Source organism: Anopheles coluzzii, chromosome 3, assembly GCF_943734685.1.
Source record: "Anopheles coluzzii chromosome 3, AcolN3, whole genome shotgun sequence".
Lineage (NCBI taxonomy): Eukaryota > Metazoa > Arthropoda > Insecta > Diptera > Culicidae > Anopheles > Anopheles coluzzii.
The window spans coordinates 8,494,022-8,520,869 of NC_064671.1; the positions used below are offsets into that span (position 1 = coordinate 8,494,022).

The 26,848-nt window shown below is 46.1% G+C and overlaps 6 protein-coding genes across 6 annotated transcripts; 3 read left to right on the top strand and 3 right to left on the bottom strand.

The window, feature by feature from the left end:
• Nucleotides 1–10,271: 10,271 nt before the first annotated feature.
• LOC120959065 (37 kDa salivary gland allergen Aed a 2-like) lies at nt 10,272–11,472 on the top strand. Its single transcript, XM_040382216.2, has 4 exons — nt 10,272–10,351; nt 10,411–10,626; nt 10,694–11,101; nt 11,161–11,472. The coding sequence occupies exons 1-4, from the start codon at nt 10,301–10,303 to the stop codon at nt 11,419–11,421; spliced, it is 936 nt and encodes a 311-aa protein (XP_040238150.2). The 5' UTR covers nt 10,272–10,300; the 3' UTR covers nt 11,422–11,472.
• A 657-nt stretch (nt 11,473–12,129) lies between these two features.
• LOC120960084 (37 kDa salivary gland allergen Aed a 2-like) lies at nt 12,130–13,334 on the top strand. The gene is made up of 4 exons (XM_049608900.1): nt 12,130–12,236; nt 12,296–12,511; nt 12,571–12,978; nt 13,039–13,334. The coding sequence occupies exons 1-4, from the start codon at nt 12,186–12,188 to the stop codon at nt 13,309–13,311; spliced, it is 948 nt and encodes a 315-aa protein (XP_049464857.1). The 5' UTR covers nt 12,130–12,185; the 3' UTR covers nt 13,312–13,334.
• Nucleotides 13,335–20,501: 7,167 nt separating this feature from the next.
• On the top strand, nt 20,502–22,726 carry LOC125907303 (37 kDa salivary gland allergen Aed a 2-like). The gene is made up of 4 exons (XM_049608899.1): nt 20,502–21,228; nt 21,314–21,541; nt 21,598–21,786; nt 21,842–22,726. The coding sequence occupies exons 1-4, from the start codon at nt 20,908–20,910 to the stop codon at nt 22,166–22,168; spliced, it is 1,065 nt and encodes a 354-aa protein (XP_049464856.1). The 5' UTR covers nt 20,502–20,907; the 3' UTR covers nt 22,169–22,726.
• Nucleotides 22,727–23,323: 597 nt separating this feature from the next.
• LOC120959063 (uncharacterized) lies at nt 23,324–24,277 on the bottom strand. Its single transcript, XM_040382214.2, has 2 exons — nt 23,884–24,277; nt 23,324–23,812 (listed from the first exon to the last, which is right to left on the bottom strand). The coding sequence occupies exons 1-2, from the start codon at nt 24,100–24,102 to the stop codon at nt 23,531–23,533; spliced, it is 501 nt and encodes a 166-aa protein (XP_040238148.2). The 5' UTR covers nt 24,103–24,277; the 3' UTR covers nt 23,324–23,530.
• Nucleotides 24,278–24,410: 133 nt separating this feature from the next.
• LOC120959064 (37 kDa salivary gland allergen Aed a 2-like) lies at nt 24,411–25,132 on the bottom strand. Its single transcript, XM_040382215.2, has 3 exons — nt 25,046–25,132; nt 24,825–24,986; nt 24,411–24,749 (listed from the first exon to the last, which is right to left on the bottom strand). The coding sequence occupies exons 1-3, from the start codon at nt 25,103–25,105 to the stop codon at nt 24,474–24,476; spliced, it is 498 nt and encodes a 165-aa protein (XP_040238149.2). The 5' UTR covers nt 25,106–25,132; the 3' UTR covers nt 24,411–24,473.
• A 938-nt stretch (nt 25,133–26,070) lies between these two features.
• Nucleotides 26,071–26,848, bottom strand: LOC120957488 (37 kDa salivary gland allergen Aed a 2-like). The gene is made up of 3 exons (XM_040379710.2): nt 26,738–26,848; nt 26,490–26,660; nt 26,071–26,417 (listed from the first exon to the last, which is right to left on the bottom strand). The coding sequence occupies exons 1-3, from the start codon at nt 26,795–26,797 to the stop codon at nt 26,142–26,144; spliced, it is 507 nt and encodes a 168-aa protein (XP_040235644.1). The 5' UTR covers nt 26,798–26,848; the 3' UTR covers nt 26,071–26,141.

Consider the following 26,848-nt stretch of genomic DNA (forward strand, 5'->3'; position numbering starts at 1 on the left):
AGCCGCGATTGAAAATTAAGTTGTTTGGCAATGCCACAACAACTTCAACACACGTGGCTGATGTTTTTTTTTGTGTACAGCACCACCAGCAACCCCCGAAAACATGTCGGAGCAACCCTTACCGATCATCTAATTAACAACGCTCGATCGCGCGGTTCTATTTGGTACCGCAAACGCCACGATCTTTCTGCCGCGAGAAACTTAGCCACATTTATGGTGCCGCCTCGCGTATGAACCTAACGGCTGATGTACTATTTTAATTAATAAAGCGATCGTTACACTTTTGTCGAAAGCTTGTAAAAGGGGAAGTGCCCAACACAGCATTGGCCCATGGAACTAGATCAATCTCTGGATTCGGTACCACCGGGGGGTGGGTCTACCCAGTCAGTCGTGGCTCGTGGAGAGAGAGAGAAAAAAAGCAGTCAAGTGAAACAACACGAACCGCACGGTAGGATGTGCTCACGCTAAAATGTTGCACGATGTACGACACACACACAAATTAAAATCGCAAAAACAAAGCGGCGTGATGATCAATCGCTTCGGCTGCACCTTGAAACCTGTCGTTTCGTGTGGGTGACATCAATGGAAGCCGTAGCAGCAAGTGACGAACCCTAGCGGTGATGTCGTTTTTTCTTAAGTTGTCGGAATAAAGGGCTCGCGTTGTTTACGATACTTTCCTAATTTTACTACAAGCATAACGGAAAGAGCGTAAGAAAACATCGCCACTCTAAATGCAACGTAAAGTGCACACGAATAAATCGTGATTTCATGGTTGTTTTTCGGTTGTAACTGCACTTTCGGCTGTATCCCTATCATTTAGTCTTTAACCTCTTTTATGGTATGATTAACTAGTCGTTCCTGCTGCTTCAGCGCACGCTTTTAATACCATCAATTAAAGCAAGTGATTAATGAGTGCTGGAGCATCGCCTCTTGCCAGGTCTTATTGTTGTCTCTCTGACCTCTTCATTTACTTGCGAAAGGGAGTGTCCTCCGGCAGGCATTGTGTGCTTTTTCGGAGCCATTTTATCCACTCCAAACAATGCGTCCTTCATGCTCTCGAACCCCGCCCCGACCGGTGCGGTTTTGCAATCTAAACAACAAATCTCACCAGTCCTCACAAAATCGATCACAGCCTCACGTGGTGCCACGTGTCAGCACAATCACCAGCTTATCGTCGGCACCGGAAAAGCAATCCGTCACCGCATCAGCAAGCGCGCACTTGAAGACCAGCGTACAAACCGGAACTGTCGCTGCACAAACAGGGAGCCGAACATTATGTAAATAGTCTTCTTCAATTGGTCCAACGCGTGAGAAGGGCAATCGGTTTCAGCTCTCCGAGCGTCCAGAGCGCCCGAGGAAACCCGGTGCACCCGCGGGGAGTGCAATGAGTGAGCGGAGCGGCGAGGTCGATCATTTATCAAACGGACAGATCGCGGCCAGGGCATCGCGGCACAACCGGTTGTTTACAATCTTAAATGTTACACATATTATTCGGTTGTCAGCTCCGATTGCGAAAGCGAGGAAGAAAAGCGCTTACGGACGTGTACGAGAGGCGCACCGCAGTTTTAAGCGAAACCCGAGGCGGTAATTATTGGCTCGTTCGGAGGTGCTTGCGTGGCGGAGATGCGATTGATGATGTAAATGCTGCCCCAAAATGCTTGTCGATGCCGAGGATAACGCGAAGGGCGGTGCTCATTTCATCCGCAGTGCAAAGTGCAGTCGCTTGCCGAGCTTCGATCCCCGACCATTCCCGATCACACGATGGATGATGTTGACTTTTGCGGACCGATTGCCGGTGGGATCATCCCGATCCGTGTGAGGCTACATATCAATTCGTGAAGGACGTACCTTCGTGGCCCTGTGGCCGGAGATCGCTGCATGCGTGAGTAATGTGTCAAAGTCGATGAGAGTGAAATTGCACGGTGCAGGATGGGATGTGTTTTGCGTTGCAGGGCAAATGGTCCCCCCTCCCTTTTATCGGGGATGGAATGGGATGATAAATGGGATAAGGAGAGATATGTCCAAATATTTGCCATTTTAAAGTTGCTTTCTCAGCTTTACGATCCGCATGCTCCACCTCTGAACCTAGAGCCGGAACTTTCGTGGAAAGTATTTCACCAAAAACACAAAAAAGGGGAGCAAACAGTGAAAAAATTCCTTCACCCACGACATTCCAACCGCTTTTGAGGATGGAATTCTGCAAAACACTATTGAAAATATAGGAGTCCATTATCAGCATCACCGTAATCGTTTCCATTTTCACTGCATTAAATTGCAAATTTATCGGTTTGAGCTGCCTTTATCAAAATAACCGCTGACGCGGTTAACGTTATCTGCCCGGGTGGTTTATCTTTCGGTCATCGGGAGATATTGCCATGCCGAAATTACCATAAAAAGAAACTTCTTTACTACACCCACCCTCAGTTGGATTAATAATTTGACTGCTGTTGGCATTTTGTCCTTATTTTGCTGCTCCACCTACCGTAGCTCTTGCCTTAAGTGCGAGCTGGAGCAATGCATGATCCTTTTTTTTATCTTATTTTAACAAACGTTATCTTTTAGATATGCAATTCAACTCGACGTTTTTTCCTCACTGATAGTGAAAAGTAACAAAAAATAAGAAGAAACCCCCCGATCGGTTTAGCCAAAAATCTCAATCACACTGCCGTACGTTCGCCGACAGATTTCGGCACCGCACCGAAACGGAAAAGAAACCGTTTTGCTTGCCTGTAGCTCAAAACAAAACTCCCAAAAAAGCGCCGCAAAACGACAACTGAAACCAATGCAAAAAGGGGAGGGGGGAGGTAGGGGGGATAAATAATAAAAAAAGAAGTGAACCAGCCACCTCGATATCGATGCGATCGACAACATATTGATTACAGGTTACAGGTGATTATTCAATAACTGATTTATACCGCCAGATAAAGGACTCGATATTCCGATGGTTTGCGCTGTATTTTTTTTTTCTCTCTCCCTTGGCTCTGGCTTACAGAAAGCCGTCATACACACCAGCCCCGTGTGCGCTGGATGGTTGCACGCCGATGATAAATGGTACGCGAGTGAAAATGTGTGTGGAATTAAGGCACTAACCAATCGCGAACAGATAAAGGCTTCCTCTCTCCCACCAATACAACCCAAAAAGCCCTTTCCGGTACATTTTGGTGTCTGGTCTTTGTTTTCTTATTTTTTCCGGCAAAACCCCGAAGGACTTGACCGTTACATGCACAAATTTATTATGTTTACGCTTATACGCGCACGGAGGGGCGAACCGCTTATACAACGCGCGCGCGCGGAACGGAGCGAGTGATCGAGCGAGGTGCAATTTTTCTTTCCATACCTACTTAGGCGCATCACTGCCCCGGAGAGCATCCTTCCGTTTTCTTTTGGTTCGCTTTCGTTCACTCTCCTTTTCTCTTCCATTGCGAAATCTGCGGTGCGATTTTGGCACCGAGCAGCCAGAAGGTTCACCACTTTCTCGGATGTCCCTGATGTCCCTGGTGCAGGGGAAGAATCGCCACGCAAGCCGTATCATTTAGGCATGGCGTGGCATGGGTACTGCCGGACCCGGTGCAATTGCAATTTATTAATATTTAAAACCGATTTATCATGGCGGAAATTTCTTAATTTTTATCTTGATGTCATAATTAATGTATCGTTTCGGATAATAAAATATTTGCGCTGCGCTCTCCGGTCCGTCCTGCATGCCTGGATTCTGGTCTTGGATGGGATGCTCCCAAAACCTGCAATCCCCTATTTCGGTGGGAGCGAACGCTTTATCCTGCCTGGGATAGTGATCTTAAGCACTGGCCGGCTTGGCTGGCAGGGTAGCGAATGACCAAACAGTGTGTGTTCGATCGCGGCCAAACGATCGACATTGGCCCTTTGGTGCTGACATTTTGGAACTGATTTAATTAAAAGCGAATTTTACACAGGTAACACTGCTCCAAAAGAGACCTGATCCTGGGAAAGGGGAAGAAGGAGGCTTATTGAAACGCCCCAATTTCACCGTTCGCTCCGTATGTTTGCGATCTTTTGGAGATCCCAAAAGGATGGAGAAATTTTCCTGCCGCAAAGCGGTGCAGTTGTTATGGAGTTATCGCAAATTGTGCGTGACTTTCTTCCACGTTCCACTTGTGCCGGTGGCAGGCGGCACAGCCCGGTTTCGCCGGATGGGTTACGCGGAGCGAAGCTCATAAATTTGTTGATCAGTAACGCATGAATTTTGGGTCAGCTGTGCGGACTTAAAGGCTGCTGCTGCACCGCCGCCACCACCGTGATAATAACTACATTGTAGTTCGAAGATAGTGGTGAGGATCGGAAGGGTTCGTCGTCTACGTCGAACGAGAAAGATCAAGATAGTGTAACACAATTTGCAAGATTTTTGCTGAGATTTAAGTTCCATTTCTTTGACAACAAGTGAATTTCAAGTGTATTTGAATGAGTCATTCTCCACTTCTTGGAACACAAAACCCAATCTTCATACTCAATTAGTAGTCAACGTTTGCAAACCGACGTCACCCAAACCCGACGGACTGGCTGACAAGTAACCGCCACCTAAGGGAGCCAAGTTGACAGAGGTTCCCGTGTTTCTACGACTGGCGTTTACAAATCGATTTTCCACTCCGCACCGAGAGGTCTCCCCACTTCGCATCGCAAATCGGAGATCATGTCGGACGTAAAAACAACGAACTTACCTAATTACAAGCAAAAACATGGCGCTGCGTCTCGCGGGCCTCGTTTTCTTCCTGATCTCCAAACACCGGCAGGTATCGGCGCGGACCAGCAAATATCGCATTATGTTCTAGCTCTGTCGTTTGTCTTGCAGCAACAAACGTCGTTCCCCTCTCCACCCCACATTATGGTCACATTTTCTCTTGGGGCAGCCAAAACGGCACACCACCCGACGGTTTATTGTTGTTTAATAACGTTACCCTCCCCCGTTTCATGCTTCCTGCGCCAAGCACTGCACCAACTGTGTTCCAATGTCCAAAGCGGCATGCAAAGTAAACATGAGCCGCTTTCCATTCGGCGGCTTTTTCCGTGCCATTGGACAGTTGGACAGGAATGATCGACAGCAAAGGCGGGTAGCATAGAGCGGAAGGGAGGGGAAAAACTTTATGATTATTGCTCCAGTTTTGCGTTGGCTAATATGGTTGGCCCTTCCCAGCGCACCCCAGTGCGCATTGCCACATCTCCCACATTCTCTTTTTCCAGCATCGCGTTCGCTTCCGAAATGTCGGAACAGTCTCAGCGTGTGTGTTTCGTGTGTGCTGCTTGTCACATTAACATCTACATCCACTTCTGGACGCGGGTGTGCATGCAAAAAAACGAAGCTTTTCTGATAACTTGTTCCCGCCTGATCGTTGTTTGCCGCCCGTTGATCGAACATCAATGTCCGTCCGGCAGTTGCGAGACAAGGCGGGACCAACGCTCGGTTCGATGCTGTCCAAAATCCAAAGCTCTAACCTGTCCGGACCCCCAACCCCAAAACCTGTACTCGGTGCAGCCAATCCCCGAAAAAAGCGGCCCGCAAGCGCACGTCCCGCAGGGGAACGCTGTTGCGTGCCTTCCACCGCAATCCCACCAGGTGGCGCTATCCGCGTGTGCGCAACTGCAAGCGCCAGCGGCACCTACACGCGACACACTCTGTTGGAGCGTTGGAGCAACAGGAAAACCGTCTCCAAGCGAGACGCGTTTTATTTATTTTTATCTTTGAAATCAAATTAAGATAAAATTAGCCATAAAGTACCTGCCGCCGGCCAGCACACGACTACGGCTACATTGCTCCTATTTTTCCGGTGTGTCCTTCAGCACGAAATGTGCGCTGGAAAAGGTTAGCAGCGGTGGCGCAGTGGCGCACCATGCTAACAAATTTCCCGTGTAAAAATCTCAACACACACAGACACACGCTGGCGGAACAGGTTCAGGCGGTTCGTATCTTGATGTGCAATCGATTGCTCATGTGGAAGGCTTTTATCGTCGCACGAATCGCATCTATCTTGTTTGGGCGAACCCACCGGCTGTGCGCAAGGTGGAGGTGGATTTGTAGTTGTCCAAACGTACGGCCGGTATCGTTTGCTGTGTGTACCTGTCTTAGACAGTACGAACCGTGGCGAAGGTTCGTTTGGAAGTTGTCCGACGGTTTTGTGCCAGATCCTCGGAACTGATTCATTTAACTGGGAGCAAATTATGCCAATTGATCCATTTTTAAAAGCGATTAAATGCTAAAGAACGCTGACGATCGAGACAAATTCACAGTAAAATCGACCAGCTAAACAACGATCAGCACCTCATAATAATAAATAGCAATTGTTTTGTTGCGATTTCACAGTGTGTCCACACCGCACAGCATTATGCTTCCTGCCAGGGTCTTGCTGAACTCAAAACAAAACCCCCGGAACCAGAAATTAATCGACAATAGATTCTAATTGTGCAGCTTGTGTACACTGATCGAATCATACACACCGAAAAGCCGACATTTCGCACAGGGTCACCTATCCTATCGGTCGATCAATTTGTTTTGTGATCTGTTTTTTGCCGTTTGTCTGGCGATCCCTCCTGGGAGTCTCGCGTGGTCAAGGGTCGCGCGTACGATCATGTCGATCGAACTCTGGAAAGACCTCGCAGTGCAGAAACATCGATACGAAACCGCCATCGGCACCTCTTGTTTTTGCCATCCACGAGCAACACAATCGAAATCGTAAAATCTATATTAGCGTTAATCGGTCAATAATGCCATGTTCTTGGGTTGTGTTTTTGTGCTGGATTTATGTGTTACGAAACCAACCAGCTACATCGGTCCGGGGGAGTGTGTACCAAACGATGCGGACCAACGTTTGGCAAACGCTGGTGTCCATGCTCAATCTCTGGCTCTGCTCTGGTTGCAACAGCATGGCCACTACTAATCCTTACATTACTTTCATGTTTCCGTTTCATTTTTTTGCTTGTTCCTCTGCTACAAGCTTTCCTGCTTCGCTCCCTGAAGTCATTAGTAAGACCTGGGTCGACTTTTCCGCACACCCGTCAGCTGAGAAATGGCCTGTAATTAAGTCATTTTGCAAGCAGCGTACACCGTCATTCGCGTTAGACGTTACTCTCCCCGTCTGGGAAAAGTTCTCAAGGAAGTAGTGGTGGGACTACAGTCGCATCGTCCCGGGATGATACCATTCTTCCTGCTCCACCGACTGCACGATGGATCGTGACATAATAATATAAAGACATCAGACATGATTATCGAACCCGATCGGCCCGATCTTGGTGCTACGGTTTCCAATTGTGCATGAAGCTGATTAGCCCAAGATGCCGATCGTCGAATATCCCAATGCTGCTCCTAAGCACTAGATCACGCCGCACTGCCTGCCAGATTCAGGTCATTCTTGCCCCTGCTCGGCACAAACACACGATTCGGAATGGGATACTAATTTGTCACGCCAGGAAAGATGCACCCAGCGAACAAGCCAAACAACCGAGCAATCGAGCCACCACACACTACCCGCGGGAACGTGGGGGAGAACACATTAGTAGTGTAACAGGTCGTTGGAGTGAATGGGAAGTCACGGTCGGAGGCTCACTCCGGCAACCAGTTTTGGGTTGGCGCCAAATAAATTGTAGTAGAACATTACGCTTGAAAAACATGGGAAACCACTTTCGGTAAGGCACGAAATTGTGATTGTTATTGCAGCAAAACGTGTGTCGGGGACGTTTGTTTCTGCAAAGGCTGCTGTTACTCAACCGAAATTGTGGTGCCCAGACAAACCTGCTACCTGGGATCGTTTACGAAATTCAGAAAGAGTGTGAAAACAGCAACAAATATGGTTAAAATATTGTGTATAAGAGAAGAGCCCTTATATACCTGTCTCAGACAAGTATTTTCTTGAGGTGGAGGAGTATTGCACAAAAAAAAATAAAAAAAATGCTTACAGTAGTCACCAAACATCTGTAACACATTGAGAAGTGTAAAATGCTTCATGACGCATGACCTAATCCCAATCACTAATAGTAAAACTGACGATCTTCAATGATAGATTAGTTAATAAGGCGCCTTTTTAACCTACGGTTCATTATCCTTAAAGATAATCAATCAAGTCTCAATTGAGTCATCAGCAGAATAATCGTTTCTCCCTGATTTCAAGCGGCTATCTATCTTCACATTCGCGCAGCTAATTTATCCCACGAACAAGTTGTTCAATGTCCAATTAATGTTGAGAACCGACGCTATCCCACGGGACCTTTCAAATCCATTTCCATAAAAAAAAATATGGATGAATGCATCCCTCAACCTCTGCGACCATGCTAACATCAGCATTCACAAACCGATTGCTCGTCCTTCTGTGTGACCATCCTGTGGCTTACCGTTTCAACTTTCAAAGTACAGCAAACAACCATTTAACGGCCAACCAACCAGCCACCCAGCATATGCACTTAACACCCCTTGCCAGAGCTGATGCTCGGAATTCATCCTTCTCCAGCCTGAATTTTATCTGTTTCCCACAAAAGCCGAAACAACGCGGCACCACTTTGTTTGCACCCTATTAAGAATCTGAATTAAGAAAAAAACGCACTGCCATTCAAATTTCACCCCACTAAAGGGAGGGTGTGTGTGTGTAAGCGTGTGTGTGTATGTGCTTTAGCCAATCTCTTCCCACCGGATGGTCCAGTGTGATGGGGTGCGCCAGTCGGAGTACTTTTCCCATCCGCACCGCGTGGCATCATCCGGAAGTGCGCTCGCAAAGCAAGGGATGCGGATGCTCGCGGGATGCATTTTAACGGTTATTTTGGCTTCTCCTAACATCGTCCTGTTTTCCTCTCGTTCCGTTCAACGCCGAAACCCACCCTCCGAAGTGGGACAGATCTGGGCGAGCCGCGACGCGCGACTAAGTGTGCCCGTGTGTGGCTGTGTTTGCCGACGTGCGCACGTTCTTTTCTCCTGTTTTCGGCGGCATCATGCCCGGGCGCACCCTTCCCTTTTACGGAGTGGCAAAGGGAAAGGAACAAAGCACGCAAGGGATGATCGCACGGCTGATTTTTCCCCCATCACACGGAAGAAGGAGGTACGCCACCACGCTCGCACGCACGCACGCAGCTGGTTATGAATCATCTGGATAAGAGCACACCGGCTTTGTTGTTTTTGGTGTGCGACCGGTGGATGGTTTTTAGGGAAATTCAATATGTTTTCATTCCGTACACTCCCTGTGTGCCTCTCGGCTGCATGTGCACACCACTACCGTGTGCCGGACCGTTTGCCACCTTTCAGAAACAGTTTCCGTCCAATTTAGGGGTTGATTACCGGAACGTGAGCGGCTTTGGCTGGGCCGCAACTGTCGGCAATGGTCGCTTCTGTGTTGACGAGCAATATTTAATTAGGTTCGGTGCAAAGTGGATGAGCGTTACACACACACGCTCTCACACCACTCCCGAATAACCTGTTTTTGGCAAGGTGGCCTTGATGTGTTGTAGCCGGCCGCGTGCGTATTGCGAACGATTTGTGCCCATCCAAAAGGCTTAGGGGTGGTGCAGGGATTTGATGAGATTAGTTCCGATTCCGGCGTTTCCGTTGTGCTGCTGGAACCACCTTCCTGGCGGTTGGCAGGGAGAAGCTAAAAGCCGGAAGCAAGTGGCATTACAATGCCGATGTTTTGAGCTGTGATTTTTGCATGGTGAAAATGTAACGGTCGTGTTGGTAGAACAATGCGTAAACGGTTTTAGTGGAGGAGATTGAACGGAAAGCTATATAAAGTCCAAGCATTAATCGAGGGGAAAGATTGTGGGAACTGGAAGCGTTAATGGAAGGGTCTAATTCTCTCAAGCGCCACCTGCTCTTGAGCATATTAGCTGTCATTGCAACTCAGTATTTTCAAGGCCTTTTAGCTATGATACATTAAAAAAATAATGTTAAGAAATAATACCAACTCACTGAACGGCTCGAGATGGTGTTGCGATAAACAGCTCCAGTCTGTCTCACTTAGTCAACGACTTTATCACTGAGCATTGGATTAATCACTAGATCTGTAAATCTGTCACCGGCTCTGCTTCGTGCTCGTATTATGCATGCAAATCAAGAAAGACAGCAAACAATATTACCACATTATGACTACTGTGCAAGCTGCCGAGCTGTTTGAACACAACTGTTAACATTGGACATTGCTCTGGCCAGTCGTTCGTTCGATCAGCTGATGGATGAGCAAACATCTGGAATATTTCTCATACAGCTGTTATAACTGACTGGAAGTATAAAAACAGCTAGCAGCCATCGTTGTCGATTGATTATAGTGGACGCAAGTATTGTTTAAAGTTGCTTACAATGATCGTGACAGGAGTGTTGCTTTTTATTCTTCTTGAGCTGTTTGCGCAGGTTTGTCACAGCTATACTGTAATGAGATTTAGAAACCTTGAAAGTTTCACATATTTTAGGCCTCACAAGCATTCAAAGCACTGGATCCTGAAGAGGCATGGTATGTGTACGAGCGCTGTCATGAAGATCACCTTCCATCGGGACCGAACAGGGAAACTTATCTGAAAACATGGAAATTTTGGAAGCTGGAACCCAATGATGCCGTCACGCACTGCTACGTTAAGTGTACGCTGGCAGGTCTGCAAATGTACGACGAAAAGACCAAAACATTTAAGGTAACTTTGACTTCAAATTCTTCTTATTCATCAAACTGATACAATCCCATACCTTCCTTCCGGTTAGCCCGAAACGGTACCAGTACAGCATGAAGCTTACAAATCATTTACCGAGGTCGAATCCAGCAAAGTTAACGAGTTGCAGCAAGCCCTATCCTCGCTCAATGCCGGAAGTGGTAGCTGCGCGGAGGTGTTCAATGCTTACCTCCCCGTGCATAACAAGTATGTCGGTGTTTCCCGGAAAATATACCATGGAACAGTTGACAGTGTAGCTAAAGTCTATGAAGCAAAACCAGATATCAAGAAACAGGAAGAGTCTTTCTTTGCGTACTGCGCGAAGAAGGCTTTGGGTGCAAACGGAAAGGAAGGATATAAGAAGATACGTGATTATGAGCTTGCTGATAGTGCAGAGTTTAGGAATGCAATGGATTGTGTGTTCCGTGGTTTTCGGTACATGGATGACAGTGGTTTGAAGGTGAGTTCTTTATAATTGAAAACAAAGACATGTAAACAGTGTACTCTATTCTTTTGAAGGTTGATGAGGTGGTGCGTGACTTTAACCTGATCAATAAGAGTGACCTGGAGCCTGAGGTGCGATCAGTGCTGGCAAGCTGCACCGGAACGCAAGCGTACGATTATTACTCCTGCCTGCTGAATAGCCCAGTGAAGGAAGAGTTTAGGAATGCTTTCTACTTCCACGAACTACGATCCGCAAACTACGGTTATCTGGCGATGGGAAAAGTTTACGAAGGCCCGGAAAAGGTTAAGGAAGAGTTAAAGAAACTAAACTATTGAACCTTAAAGGTTGGCATATTTTCAACGATTGTGAAGTCAATAAAAAGCTTTGAACATACATTAGCTTTTGATTCGATTCAATGCAAATGCAAATAAATTCAAAAATATTAAGTCATTGGTCTTGAAAATGATCGAAATTATCATATAGAAGAGCTAATTGACAATCAGGCTACTATAATATGCCTTACAGACATTTCAAATCCAACAAAGCTTGTTTTGCATAGTATGAGATAAGCTTTATACTCGCTGGTAGTTACTATCCCGATCCACAAGATATTGGATTTCTATGACATGCACCACTGTCGTAATGCAAGGATTTGGTAAGCCATTTCTTGACACATTCTTGCTACATTTTTGTTTGGTTTTTTTTTTTCAATGTTTTTATATTCCTTTCCTCTTTTGGATACAACGTTGTACTCGATCTATTCAAATAAATATTTATATTAATACTTTTTCAAACAAATTTACTCTCTATCAAAAGCTCTAATGTGTCTCATTTTTTAAATCTGTCACCAGCTCTGCTTTGTTTGACTGCAAACAATACTACAACATGGTAATGGTGGTCTGTTTGAACACAACTGTTGTCATTTGGCATTGCTCATTATAGCTTAGCGGGTCAGCTGGTGCATGTGTAAACATTTAGAACATTTGTAATCCAGCTGTTCTAATTGATTCCAGGGGAAAGATACTTGGTACAAAAGAGCGAGTTGAGATCGTTATCGATCAGTTCTAGTGGAAACAGCGAGTATTCTCATTCATTTAAAATGATTGTGGCACCAGTAGTGTTATCAATTTTCCTTCAATTGTTTGTGCAGGTAGGTATAAGGTTCATCCGGTGAAGTTATTTTGTTGCAAATAATGCCTCACTTCTCAGGCAGCACAACCTTGGAAAGCGTTGGATCCTGAACAGGCCTTGTATGTGTACAAGCGTTGCTACGAAGATCACCTTCCTGCTGGATCAAGCCGAGTCACTTATCTAAAATCATGGAACGCTTGGAAGCTGGAACCCAACGATGCCGTCACACACTGCTACGCTAAATGTGTACTGATCGGTCTGCAACTCTATGAAGAAAAGGACAAGGCATTTAAGGTAATTTAGGAGTTCGACATTACCTTTCAAAAAAGACTAAATATTATTGCTCCGATTAGTCTGAAAGGATCCCCGTTCAGCATGAAGCATATAAAACACTCAATGAAGCCAACTCCAGGGAAGTCACCGAATATCAGCAAGCCCTCGCTTCTATCAATGCTGGAGATGGTAGCTGCGTTGCGCTGTATAATGCCTATCTCCCGGTGCACAACAAGTTTGTGGATCTTTCCCGCAAACTGTACCACGGTACGGTTGAGGGAGCAGCTAAAATCTATGCCGCAATGCCACAAATCAAACAGAAAGGCGAGTCCTTCTTTGCATACTGCGCGAAGAAGATATGGGGCGGATACAAAAAGAAGGAATGGAAGAGAGGCCGCAACTATGAACTTTCAGGTAGTTCGCAGTTCAAGAAAGTGATCGATTGTATCTTTCGCGGGTTGCGGTATATGGATGACAGTGGTTTGAAGGTGATTTGTTTTACGACTAGCAATGAGAAGCTATGTATAGTGAGTGTAATCCAATTGCAGGTTGATGAGGTGGTGCGTGACTTCAACCTAATCAATAAGAGTGACCTGGAGCCTGAGGTGCGATCAGTGCTGGCAAGCTGCACGGGAACGCAAGCGTACGATTATTACTCCTGCCTGCTGAATAGCCCAGTGAAGGAAGATTTCAAGAATGCTTTTGATTTCCACGAACTACGATCTGCCGACTACGCCTTCCTACTACGAGGGAAAGCCTACGAAGGTCCAGAACAGGTTAAGGAGGAAATGAAGCATCTAAACACTACTGTCCATTTCTAAAGGAAGTTTGACTTCCATTAGCTGCTGATAATGTGTGTGAAATACAAGATACAATCAGCATAACAAAAACAAGGTAGTAAAATTGCTTCATTTGAACCTATTTTTCCCGAAAAAGTTAACATCCCCATCGTTATCTCAATCAAACATCAAACAGTAGCCCGTTTAGGCTCCCACAAGTCTGGAAGAAGCGCGTGCTCTCCATCCCCTTTACCAGTGAGTCAGCTAAAATAAAACACAGTCTAGCTCTAGCACCGTGCTATCAACTGCTCCCTTCAACCCCGGGCGCCACGTGCAACACACGGCCACACGGGGGTAAGAAATTGAAGTCGATTTAATTATCACCACGACGCGTGCCACCGACACACACCGTCTATGTCTGCGACCACACCCAGCCTCAAACGCGAGGTTATTGGCCGTTGGGCACTTTTTTACACGATAAGCCATCAAAGCAAAAGGTCGCCTTCAGACGGTCCCAATCACCTTCTTCTGCAGCAACTAGGTGTGGTCATCGTCATGGTCGTCACCTTCTGAGAAAGTGTCGAATTCAATGTTCGACATCGATCAGAGTGTGAAGTCATCCTCAAACGAGACCTCCGCGGCTGGGGTTGCTGCTGCTTTACCTTTTTCTTTATCCGTTTTTAGCGATATTTGCACACACTCACACACATACATATTTCTCCACCACTACGGGGTAGCCCCTCCGGCGGCTTTCGATCAACGCACACGATCTAATTGCGTGCGCACCAATGATAAATATGTGAAGCATAAATTAGCCATATCTACTGGCCCAGTGGGCCGCTACAGGCCGATTTCAAATGTGTCAATTGATTAGCCATGATAGTGGCCGCCGCGGGTATTGCCCCTTACCTCTTTCCGCCTTACTACGGTTGCCAGGCTTACCCATTTCGCAAAGCGGGGCTAATCGGAGCTGCTGCTATCTACTGCGCGGCTGTTGGTTGGCATACGGCCGGTTCCAGCCCTGGCAGTAGAGGCTATTTAATTAGTAAACAAATATATGACTAACGCGACTACACGCGAGTTGGCATTGCCCGTTCGCAGAGATTATGTCGCTGGCAAATTTGATTTATGATCGCGTTCGTGACCACGCGCTAGCGGCAGTCAGGGTGGTTTGATCGGGCAATTTCATAGAGTCGGTAGTGGTAATGTTGTCTCAAAACGGCAGTTTCTAAGAAAAGATCTATTTACTTCAATGTCTGTAGCTCCAACGTTATCAAAACAAGAAATATATCAACTTCAACCTTGAATGGCTCTCTCTTGCAACTTCCTTTTCCGACTTCTTCAATACCAGACCAGAGGTTTTGCAGAACATTGAAATTTCCCACGACACTCAGCACGACAATACGACATCGACGACAATACTTGCACGGCCACCTCTTTGTTGGGGCCCAAAAACTGCTCCAAATTCCACCCAAAAATACACGATCAACACGCTTGACACTAATCTGCGGCAGCGGTTGCGACTGCCGTACAACTCAGCAGCTCTTCCCTTTCCAATCCACTCCCAAAAACAAACTTGATCTCGTGATCAGTCGCATTTTGCATAATTGATCATCATAATCGTCATCGAGATCGGTGAAGTCTACCACTCGCGCACGTTTTGTCCACCTAGCTGTGTATCAGGAGAGGACAGAGAAAGAAAGGGAGAGAGAGAGATAGAGGGAGAGAGATAGAGAGAGAGAGAGATAACCAACTGGAAAAGTAGATCAATGCGCTTGGGAACGCCACCGAAATGCTCCATCTCTCACAGACAAGCGGACCTTCGACAGGGGCTGTCAATAGACGTAACCGATACCTAGGAGGCCGTCGTCGTCGTCGTCGTCTGTGCGCATGTGTACTGCTGCCGCCTTTCGACTCATTTCGCCTACAAAAAAAACACCCCGCGAGACACACATACCGTTCACACCAAGATTAATCGATGCGCAACCGATCGGATGAGCTGTGGCCTGTGGTCCCGGCATCCTGGGAAAGTTTCACCACAGCCGGCCCCGTGGGGTCGTGGTCGAAATACTTTTTAGTGAGTCGAGTGGAAGGAATTTGATTGGAATATTTCTCGCGATGACAGGTCACGATCTTAATTATATCGATCCTGGGATGGTCCAGGGTTTTTATTCAATGTCTGAGTGGCGATCTGGTCGGCTGGAATACATCGTGCCGAGGTTTCAGTAGGGGGAAGAAAACAGTTACTTTCTTATCTAGAACTGAGGCACCTCGAAAGAACCGAAAGAACGGTGTACCTTTTAATCCTCCCGTGTTCCACCTGACGGTGTTTCATTTGGTTTTTGCCAGACACATTGTAAGCAACCTGTCACTGTCGCAGGAACCAGCCAAAACACCACTTCCACGCAGTTGCTTAAATTGGATTAGCAAAGCGTTCGAAGTGTCTCTGTCGAATGCCAATTTTTCGCCAACTCTCTGATCACCTCTTCGGAATAAGATCACACACGGCCACACCTCCGTGGATGACTCACTTTCGGTGTTCGTTTTTAGCGTTAACTTCTCGGACGAACAAGTGGAACCCGGGCTCTGAGTGTTGTTGTGTTTTTGGTGTCTGCGGATCAGTGTCAATGATCTCGATCGTTTGTCCGCGTAGGATCAGTGTCCCTAGCAAACGGGAACGTCCATTTGCTTCTAATTGATCAATTAGAGCCGTGAGAAAGATGCCTTCAGGGGGCCTTTCAGTTGCCCCGCTTTTGAAGTTACGATAGAACAATGCTACAGATTGGATCGACCGCTTTGTATTTGGGTATTGATAGCCGGTGTTACCGATCGATCCATCAGCTTCAGAAGGGAAGGAGAAAAGCCCCCGAAGGGCCACTTACCAGAGAGCTCTGTTGGTCCCGGTTTTGCTACAACCAGGAAACCGGTTCCGGATAAAAGCGCTCCCTCGCTACCAGTGAGTCTTATGCTCAGCACACACTATCAGCGTCACCAGCGACTTACGAACGTCGCGCGCGGTACAGGGGAAGTTGGGAAGGCGTGATAAATGGATTACGCGACCGCACCTTCTGGACCTTCTGGGCTGCTGGTGCCTGCGATGCGGCCTACCAGACTGCCAACCGAAAAAGCTCCGAAACTCCCCCAACCTCCGTGCGGTCTGCCAGCGGAGATCCAGTTTCGCAACCGCAGGACGGCGGGATACGGCACACCACAGCACCCGCAGCTGGACGTCTTCAAAAACCGCGTGTGCGCGCGTACGCGATCCGCCACAGACCATGTACACACACACCGGGGGCTGAGTGCCGCCTGGCTACCCTAAACGCTAATTAATTAAAAGCATTTTGATGTCAAGTGATCTTACGCTGCGCTTTCAGGGTGATCATATTGCATCAAGAAGCATGAACCTGGCGGCGGCAGGAAAAAAAACAGTGCTAAAAACGGGGACACAATCGCGCACCAAACGCAGCCTCCCGCACTCTCTCTCTCTCTCTATCTATCTCTCGCTCAATTACACTTTTTGCACTCTTGTTTATCGTGTGTGTTGGTGTGCCAGTGCCGGCTCTTTCTTCCCTTGGGGTGTCCACCGCTCATGGTGTTCTGGGTGACCATTTTCAAGCGGCCCAAGCCGCTGTTGTCATCGTCATCAACCCAGCTCCAGCATCTTCGCCACCGGGACCGGGCATTAAATAACAACCCCGCCATCCCCGACGCCTCGCATCTGGCGGTGTGAATCCGCGGATGTATGCAGAAAATGTGTAAACAAAATTATCAAAACTGAACTGATTAATGGAGAGAGGCGATGTGGAGGCTGTGCGACACACAGTGCAACGGCGGCGACATTCGGTGTGGTTCGCTCCGCGCTCGCTCCCCCCGCCCCGAAAGGTGACCCCTTGCCGGGAAGGTACGGTTTCAATTTATTAGCTTACTTACCGTCGTACACGAACATGGAGGAGAAGGATGGAGAGAGTGTCCACCGATCCAGATTTGGATCAAGTGATGGAGATTATAAATTCGCCCCACCACGCACAAACTACACCACCCCAAAACGGTAATCAGACGAGCAAGTGCAGCACGCAGTTTTCTTCGTGTTTTGTTTGTTCACCAAATCAGGGAAAGAAAAGGCAGTGCGCAAGAAGTACCACAGAAGCGATGCATATCACGCGCGTAAGTGCTTTAATTGTGATTTAAATGATATCGTACAAGATTTGCGACAGAGGTAGCATGGAATAAATTGTGACAATCCTTTTGCTGTTCTTTCCAGCGACATCCAGCGGATGAGTTATGGTCAGAATAATAACCTAAGTGTTCTCACGTGAGACACGACTGTTATTAAGCTATCGTGTACTTCCAGGCGGGGACAAAAATGCGAGCTTGGAAGAGCGTATGGATATTAAAATCATTGGATATTGAGTGTTTAGTTCTTATGAAAGACTTGAAACAACATTGAAATACATCAAACTGTTGTAATCGCCACCCAAATAATATAAAACTTCACAAACTGTCTCAACTCTTCTTGAGGATTAACATCGCACACAAATCCCAAATAATCTCTCCAAACTCTCAACTCTCCAGAATCAATTCCATTTGCCACAACCATTCCTACATTACGCCGTTTACCCTCTTTCGACCCAATTTCATCCAAAGCCTTTTAAAACGCAACTTCTTCTTGGCAACGTTCTGCTTCATTTGCCTACCTTTTGCGATCAATATCCCTTAGACGCTATACTGTCTGGCTGTTTGAGAGATTAGGCTCTTCTTTTTTTTCGTTGTTGTACCAACAAACTTCACTCAAAAACCCAACCCATCCCGCTTATCAATCCTTCACCTTCGGTCACCGCAAACTTTGGCAAATCATGTCAACAACATACGAGCGGGGCGCGCGCGCGAGCACACACACACAGAAGGCCGATCCATATCGTGGGACCAGAACACCGGAAAGTACACAGATAGACACTGATAGATACAGGCATAAATCAAACCTAAACTAGGCCACTATTCTGCCACTCGATTGTGATAAATGATGTGCCCGCCTGATGGCGCACGCGAACTGACAGTGATTTGTGTTGTGTGATAAGAAGGCACTGGTATTGTGGCGATTAAGATAATGGAACAGTTTTTTGTTGCGGTTTTTAAATTGAATTTTACTTTAGAAGATCGAACTTTTTTTTCGTTTCACTTTCACAACTAACAGTGCCAATGCCCCATTTCATCGTGTCCACCTTAAGGTGTGTCCCGTTCGCGTACATCGCGATGCACCCCGATGTCCGGGTATGCAAATAACTCGCCAAACAGTAATCCTGTCCCCGCAAAGTATGTGTAAGTGCACTTTTTTTCTTCTGCCTCACTCTCTGCCAACATCGCATATTTACTCACCGGTCGGTTTTGCTCCTAAACGCGCACACCGCGCACTAACCAAACACCGGGAGGTCAATTGCGTTTCATGTGTGGTGCGCGATGCGCGATGCATTTCATTTTTTCTAACTGATTTGTTCCTCCCTCCGGGTTCCGCCCCTTTCTGTCGGTTGCACTTTCGGCTTGGCGGTGGTGCAGTGGTTTTATTTAATTTTATAACTCCCAGACGGAACACGGTGTGACAGACTGGCAGGAGGCTCCTTTTTTGTCGCCGCGGTACAGCAAACATTAGCCTAACTGAGGCGCGAAATGAATGGCGTCGGTTGTTTGGTGGCTTGGTTTAGATAAAAACCGCCCGACAACCAGTGTGCAACCAGTGTTACGAAATCGAACCGGCCACCGGCCGAAAGCCCCCATGCTGGCTCGGGGGAACCCACAGGATGCTCGGGTCGACACGATCCACCACGTCATAGGTGTTCTCGATGTGTTCATCTTGGCAAGTTAATTCGTTCGCCATCATATAAGTCACACAGGGAACGAGATGAACAACCGCCACCCTCTGAATGTCCCCGTGGTACAACACATTTCACCCCATCCCGCTGTGCGCGGTTCGGTTGAAGCACATTTTCTCCCATGAGGGTTGATGTTTGATCGACACTGCGGTGCAGGAAGCATACGCTTGATTTCTTTATTTCTATTTAATTTCCCACGACAAGGGCACAACATACTTTTATTGATTATGTATTTGTCTGTATATGTCTGTTGGGGTGGATTCTATTCATATGTTTGTGTGGGTTTATTCAAAAACAAAACGGTAAGCGACAGATAGGGAATGATGCTCAAAATATGGATAGAAGGTAATAAACAGTTTGTAAATGAGTGTTGATGAATTGAACTTTGGAAAGATTTTATGTATTGCCCTGCAGGAATAGGCTTTTTGTGAATGGAAAATTATGCAATTTTCTAAAGTAAAGTAAAGCCACACAATTAAAGGTTTTGTATCAATAATTAATTTGAAAAGTGCTTGTCGACAATATATCTTTATGAAAATGATGATCGTCTTTTTTGCATTTTCCATAATTTTATAGCCCCTTAACCTTAACATCATCCTTCCAACCAACAGCAAGTGTGTTCCATGGATCCCTATTTCTATTAAGACGTAACTATTGATTAGCTTGATCATCCGCACACACACAGCAAAAAATGATCCACAAAATATCCCTCTTCAAACGCTTGTGATAATTCAATTTAACCCAACATACGACCCTTTTCACCCCGATTATTCAGCACAAGATCCCCATCAAAACATGCTCTCCCCAAACACACACACACACACAAACACATGCACCGACGGCTTCCAGAGCCGTCAATCATACGTCACCGAAGAAAGTGAATCCGTTGGATACCTTTTGTACGCGCGTTTCGGAGACGCCACCGAGCCAAAACTAAAGGACCACTCACAACATTATTGAAAAATTAAACACAACACGCTTCGTTGCGATCGCTGTCTATTTGGCACACCACTGGGTAATCGGTTCGGCACGACCACGATCGGGTTACTTTCTTCGCCAACTGATCAAGCTGCTTACCAACAACAAAAAATCGACCAACTTTCAATCGAATAATCGCTTCACCGTCCACATGGAGAGGCGTTGTTTTTTTAATTATCATCACACCGTGAGCCAACCCAATCGGTGCGCCAATTTCCCACGGGTATCACGTGGAAAGGATTGGCAAAAAAAATCAGACAAACCCTAGCCTTCCGATTCCGATCCTTTACGCGGTGCTGGTCGATTCCGATTTCGTCGGTGAGAAACCCGACACAACGTAGAAAAGTATTGCGACTCAAAGGGGTTTTGGTTTTGGGTGGGCAAAAGGCTTGGATGGGTGCAAACGATGACGCGTCGCGGCGCTTGAGATCGTGAGAGTGTAGCCTCGCACGGGAGGGATATCGGCGAGCGTGACCCGCGTCCAGTACACGATTGCAGGCGGCGAAATGGTGCACAATCGTACCAGGGACCTGTGATAGAATGAATTTTTCACACTACCGGTACGTTCGGTTTGGTGTTTGAAGCGTAAGCGCTAGAAAAGCACTGTCCATTGGCCATTAAAAACAAGGAGTTATGGAACAATAACAACCCCTAAAGGAACATACAGCGGCTATCGCTGCTTTTGCGATCACAGTCCCCCGCTAAACGTTGCAGTTTATCGCGAGTTTAATGCAAAATTCCTAACACACTCAGTATCCAATCTGACTCGTGCTGGTGCAGTTCAGTTTCTGCAGTTATGCAGCTCACGCCACGCTCAGTGCATCTGGTGCATCTGCTACTTGCTGCCACCACGCTGATAAGCCCATCGTGGAGCAATCATCAGAGCCAGCAGCCCGCTGTACAAGCATTATCACCGGATGACACACTGTTTGCTCACTTGCGATGCTTCGAACTGTTTGCCAGCGGGCAACAATCCCGTGATCGTGGTGCTGATGCTGCCGATTGGTTGGGAGGTAACCGGGAGCGCTATCTGCATCGGGTCGAACGAACGCCAGCGTTTGTGAAGTGTGTTTTGGGTTGGATGCATTTTTATGATTCGTCAGAAAGGCGCTTTAATGTGAGCAGTTTAATGAAAACTTGAGTTCGAATTGATTAAGTATCCTAACTGTGAAGTAGATAAATTTTCGGTTTCATATTTGTAGGTAAACATTTTGAGAACGCAGTATAATGCGTACAAACAATGGATGACACTGAGCGAGGAAGATGTCGACGACTTTATACACGAAGTGAACAATATTGGAGCGCTAAACAGCTCGAATGATGCAGAAGTGTACGACGCCCTTAAGCTGCTCTTTACCAATCACTCAGCTTCATTCTTTCAACTCTTTCTGCGCGATCCAACGGTGCTTCAGAATATGTATGACGATAAGGTATCACTTGTAATGCTAACTTCTCTGCAAACAAAGAGTATCATCCTTTTCGACAGTCTCTTTCAGTTCGCAAACCAAACCAAACGGTGGTTCAGTTTTGTGAGCTCCAAATGGCAGCAGAACTGTGGGACGACATTTGTCTTATACGAGCGTACCAGATAAGCAACCATACGGAGGCAATGGAAAGGCATATTGCTTGTATATTTCGAGGTTTTCAATATCTCGATGCAAATAGTTCAATTGATGTAAGAAAATGGCTTGTGAATCAGATTCAGAGCATTATATCATTCTCAATTTCAGGTCAAAGAAATCGCCAGAGATTATGAGCTGACAGGAACATTACATGAAGCTTCCAAGAATTCCATTGAAGAGTGTGCCAGAAATGCTTCCGAAAAGGATGACATCCCCAAGCGGAGTCTTGCCATGTACAGCTGTCTACTGGACGGCTCCCACAGTGAGGTGTTCAAGAAGGCTTTCGATTTCCGTGAAGTACGCTCCGGCAATCTAACCTTCCTTGTGCAGAACCTCCCATACGATCGGGATCAAGTGAGGCAGCAAATACTGGCACTGGACAAGGAACATTGCAATGATCAGCAGCCACTTGCTGGTAGGTTTATCGAGGATTAAAAGCACTCAAATCAACACAAACTCCTGGCAAAGCTGTCATCCTTGACAAACCGCTCAAACAAAGACGTACGCTGTAACGTCTCTTCCCGATTTCCAAACCCTCTTTTGCGATGCTTACGATGACTGATGATGTGTAAAAAATGTATTGTGCGGTCTGCTCCATCAAAACTGATACTACGGCGTGACCTTGAATGGTCACATTACTCTACCCTGGCTATCTTTGGTACTGGATATGCTTTGGGACACGCACGACACTGTGGGCGGATGGCAACGAGTTGCACCATCGTTAAATGGAACCTTCGTCCCGGGACCTGACGCGACACACACACACACAGGTTGCTGGTTTTATTATCGACCATATTATTGCTTACCATCCCCCTGCGCCGTAGCGATACAGACTCTTTCCCCCCGACTCACCCGAGGGTGCAAATAAACCATAAAACTCAATTTTCAATTAAAAAATAAATAGATACAAACTCTCGCAGTCCATGGCGGCTTTGTGCCCAAGCGGGACACCGTTCTTGTGGCGCGGGCAAGCTGGCGGACTGTGGTAATTAAGTGCGAAGAATTGATTTTTATGACAAACGATTAAAACTGGACAAGCTGGCTGGCTGTGGTCTGCAAAGTCTCAGCCTGCTAGTACAGACAATGCTCCTACGGCTACGGTGCGGCTGCTAGGCGTACAAGGAAACGAAACGTTTCTGGAGCGTAGTGCACCTGAAGCTGCTGCGTGCGAATTAAGATAGAATGCAGAATGCTGCCCAGTGAAGTCATTTATTTCGTTGCACCGTTTAAATTGGCGCCTGCGCTGGTGATCACGAGAAGGCTAAGTGGCCGAGCGAAGCCCAGCAAGGCAGCTACTGCGATAACCACAGAGCCACGGCTCAAGCGAACATTGCTCCGACTACTATTTTTCAATTAAAATAAAGAAAAGCTCCAACACTTCCCATTCTCTGTTGCGTGGGCTTCTGCTCGACCGTACGGTACTGGCGTAAGAAGGAGAACAAGTGATCGAGCGCATCGAGTCAGCACAGCACACCTACGAAAAAAGATTATTTATATATTTATTTGCCATCAGAGAGGCCCGGCCCGGCCGGGAGTGGTAAGCAAAGGAAGAGGATGGAAACGGATTAAAAGAAAACAGGAGACCCAATGTTCCCAAGAGTGACATTTAATTGAGCCTATAAAATGCCAACGTGTGTTAAGACCATTACGCCCTAAGCTGACACCTGCTATACTTTGCAGGAGTCTTTGCGCGGACGTTACTAAACGCTTAGAACCTTAACGAGCTAGGGAATCTTCTACCACAAGAACTATTCACATTCGCGCAGCACAGTGAGGCGTCCGAATTTCACCATTTTATTAGCACCGTAACTGACTGTTCAACTCGCGCATCATTTGCTGCACTTTGGAGCGATCGAACCGCTCACCTTCGGGCCATTTCGATGCCACTCGCAGCTCCTGCAGCTCAACAGCATCTCGGAAGTTTTGGGCCGACTCGGTCCGAAGCATGCATGAGAAGAAAGAGCCGGAGCGTTCGGTTCCGGGCAGCTTCTTGGCCTTCGACAGACAAACGTCCACAGCGTCGGTGTAAACACCATCGTGAGTTTCTACTGCATCCAGTGCTGTTAGAACGTTCGATCTCTGGAGGCAAACATGAAGAAGGTAGTATGTAAGGTGTTGTCATTTTTGATATACTTCCTACAAACGCATACCTGAATTGATCCACTCTCGTCAGCAAAGCCTAATGCAGTCATAAAACACTGTACATATCGATCAGCCTCGACGCCCTTCGTTACTCGATACTGCCGCACGTCACAGACCGTGTTTCGAGCTGACTCCGAAACATGCCTCACACAATCACTCACTGCCAGTGTTTCAACGATGATCAAGGGGCAAATTAATGCTATCACCACAAAGTACCTCCACTCCATGATGACAGCGTGTAACGTCCTATTTCTATGAAGATCAAACTGCAACTGAGGGTATGGTCGTGCGATCGCAGTAAGACAATGCCTTGGAAATCATAGGCCAGAGATGAGAAGAAATGATAAGGCAAGTCCCATGTCAAGTAACGATTGTCAACAGCACTGTGCTTGTGTAGCTTGGGTGGAAAGTAATGATCACACTTGATCACTTGTGCAAACAGAAATGGAGTTTAAACAAAATCGTTGTTGTTTGATCGGGTTGCTCACGAGCCAATGAACCATTTACCATACTCTCAACCAATTCAACTCATTCCTGCTGTTCAAACTATTCCTTTTATTACGTTCCTTTGAACGCTACATCTGTTTTCATTTCAATTTCAGCAGTTTAATGCCTTATCATAATCCTTCATGATTTGCACAAACTCTGCAGTGTACCGTTGATGTTGTGGCACTTTGCCAGCCTTTTTCAATTCCATCAGATCGAACACCTTCTTGAACGTGCGCCCGGTGGTTGATTTTAGCAGACACTTGTAGAACACGTGAGCACGCTCGCTTGTCGGGACTTGTACACATTCGCCAATACACTTCTCAAGATTCACATCGTGTCTTTTGTCCAGCTCGATAATGTTCAATGGATCGTACAGCTTATGGTACTGGTAGTACAACATAATTATGATTAATTTCTAATCGTTTAGTACAAACTAAATCAAACAACGAGGAATACTTACATCTCCACGACCATCCTCATAGACAAAGTCAAGTGCTCGCATCACGCAATGAATGTGCTTGTCCATCTCCGGTCCCTCGATGATCTCGTACCGGCGGATCTCGCACAGTCTACTCTTCAGCGACGGTGGCAGCTTATTCTCACAATCTTGCACAGTCTCACCCTGCATGAAAATAATTGTATTTGTAATTTCTAATAAAGACTTACTTCATGATCCATTACCTGAACGAGTGCTAACAAGCACACTGTGAGAAAATAGCTGATAATCACTTGCCGTATCATGATGTCACACCTTGCTCTTCAGAATTATTGTTTAACTGATCAGTAGTAATTTATACTTATATATTCTAGTATCTTGTTTACCCATTGACAATCGGATTGGAAAACCACTTGCCTTGTATCAATATAGCATTTATCGTGTAATATTTGCAGAGGTGAGCAAACGTGTTATTTAAATATAAAAACATATATATTATATTGAACTTAAACAGCTGTTCTAATCATTAGTGTTAGAAAACTGCTGTCTGAACACCATCCTACATGATGTTTTATTTGTAATATTCTATAAACCGTAAAGAATTAAAAATAGCATCAGAAAACACTGCTTTCTGGATATCTGTGACTTAAATTTTTATTCTTTTTTATTATATGGAATCTATTATACACTCGAAGGTTTATCATATCACAGTAAAAAGTAGTTGAGTACAGAATTTGTCAAGCCAGCTAGCTTAATAATATAAAGAAAAATCACAAATCCTTTAAAAAAAACCTTATTTTAACCGGTTTATGTAGGCGTTCGATACTTATTGTTAATTATCACACAGCTGAATACTCACTCCTTGCTACGTAGAGCGTTCCATATGAGGCTTGAACCCACGACGGTCATGTTGTTAAGTCGAGCGAGTTGACAGCTATACCACAAGACTGCCCAATACACATTAACTTGAATGATCCGACATAGGTTGTTCATATGGTGTTAAACGCGATCGATGAAGTTTAATTTGACATTAAGGTAATGAAGATGAGGGTTGTACTATTAATGTTACAAGAGCAGACATATGAATCAGTCCAGGCATCTTGAAATTATGGTTCAAGTTCTATCTTGTGGAACCCACCAAGTTACGTCATCTGGTAACTCCATAGCTAACGATCTTCTTTCAAGAACCCAAATTTCACAATCTTTCTTATCCACTTCCCTCATTTCCCAAAGTCACGCGCAACTTAACACACAAAAAGTCCATAATTTGTTTTGCTTGCTCTATATTTTATTTGTATTGCATCATTGTTCCTTTTGCTTTAAACATGTTCATCCAATCTACTAGCACAAACCATCATCGATTTCCTTGATCAGCGCTGCCACACGGTTCATATCGAACGGATCGCTCGTCTGCATCTTGCCAGCCTTCAGTAGCTCGTTGTAGTCGACCGCATTCTTAAACCCGGCCAATGAGCTCGTACCCAAAAAGCACGTGTAGAAGGTGTTGGCTTTCTTGTCACTGCCCGAAGTCGATGCTTCCGTCACACACTTCTTCATGTTGGCCGCATGATTGACGCCACTGTCGACGCGCTGCAGCAATTCTAGCAGAACGCTTTCCTGCAACAATAGTGAGATAGTGATTCCGTTAGTCTATTTTCTCTCAAAAATGTGTACTTCAAATGAACTAACCTTAACTTCTCCATTTCCATCCACAAATCCAACCACCTCCAGGACGCACTGCATGTGCTTGTCCATGTCATCGCTGCTAACGGGCGTGTACTGGCGTAGCTCGCAAACACGATCCTTCAGCGAATCGCCAATGTTTTTCTCGCACTCCTCCACCGTTGACTCCTTTCGGGCCTGTAACAAGAAGCGATTAAATGATCCTAGATTCCTCAGAGCGGTTATCGGTGATAGTCTATTCTAAGTACGATTACCTGACCCAAAGAGATCAAACACCAGACCAGTCCAACGCTCAGTAGTAGTTTCTTGAACATGATTATTCGACTTTAAGGAACTCTTCACTTGTACTTTAAGGTTAGAGATGC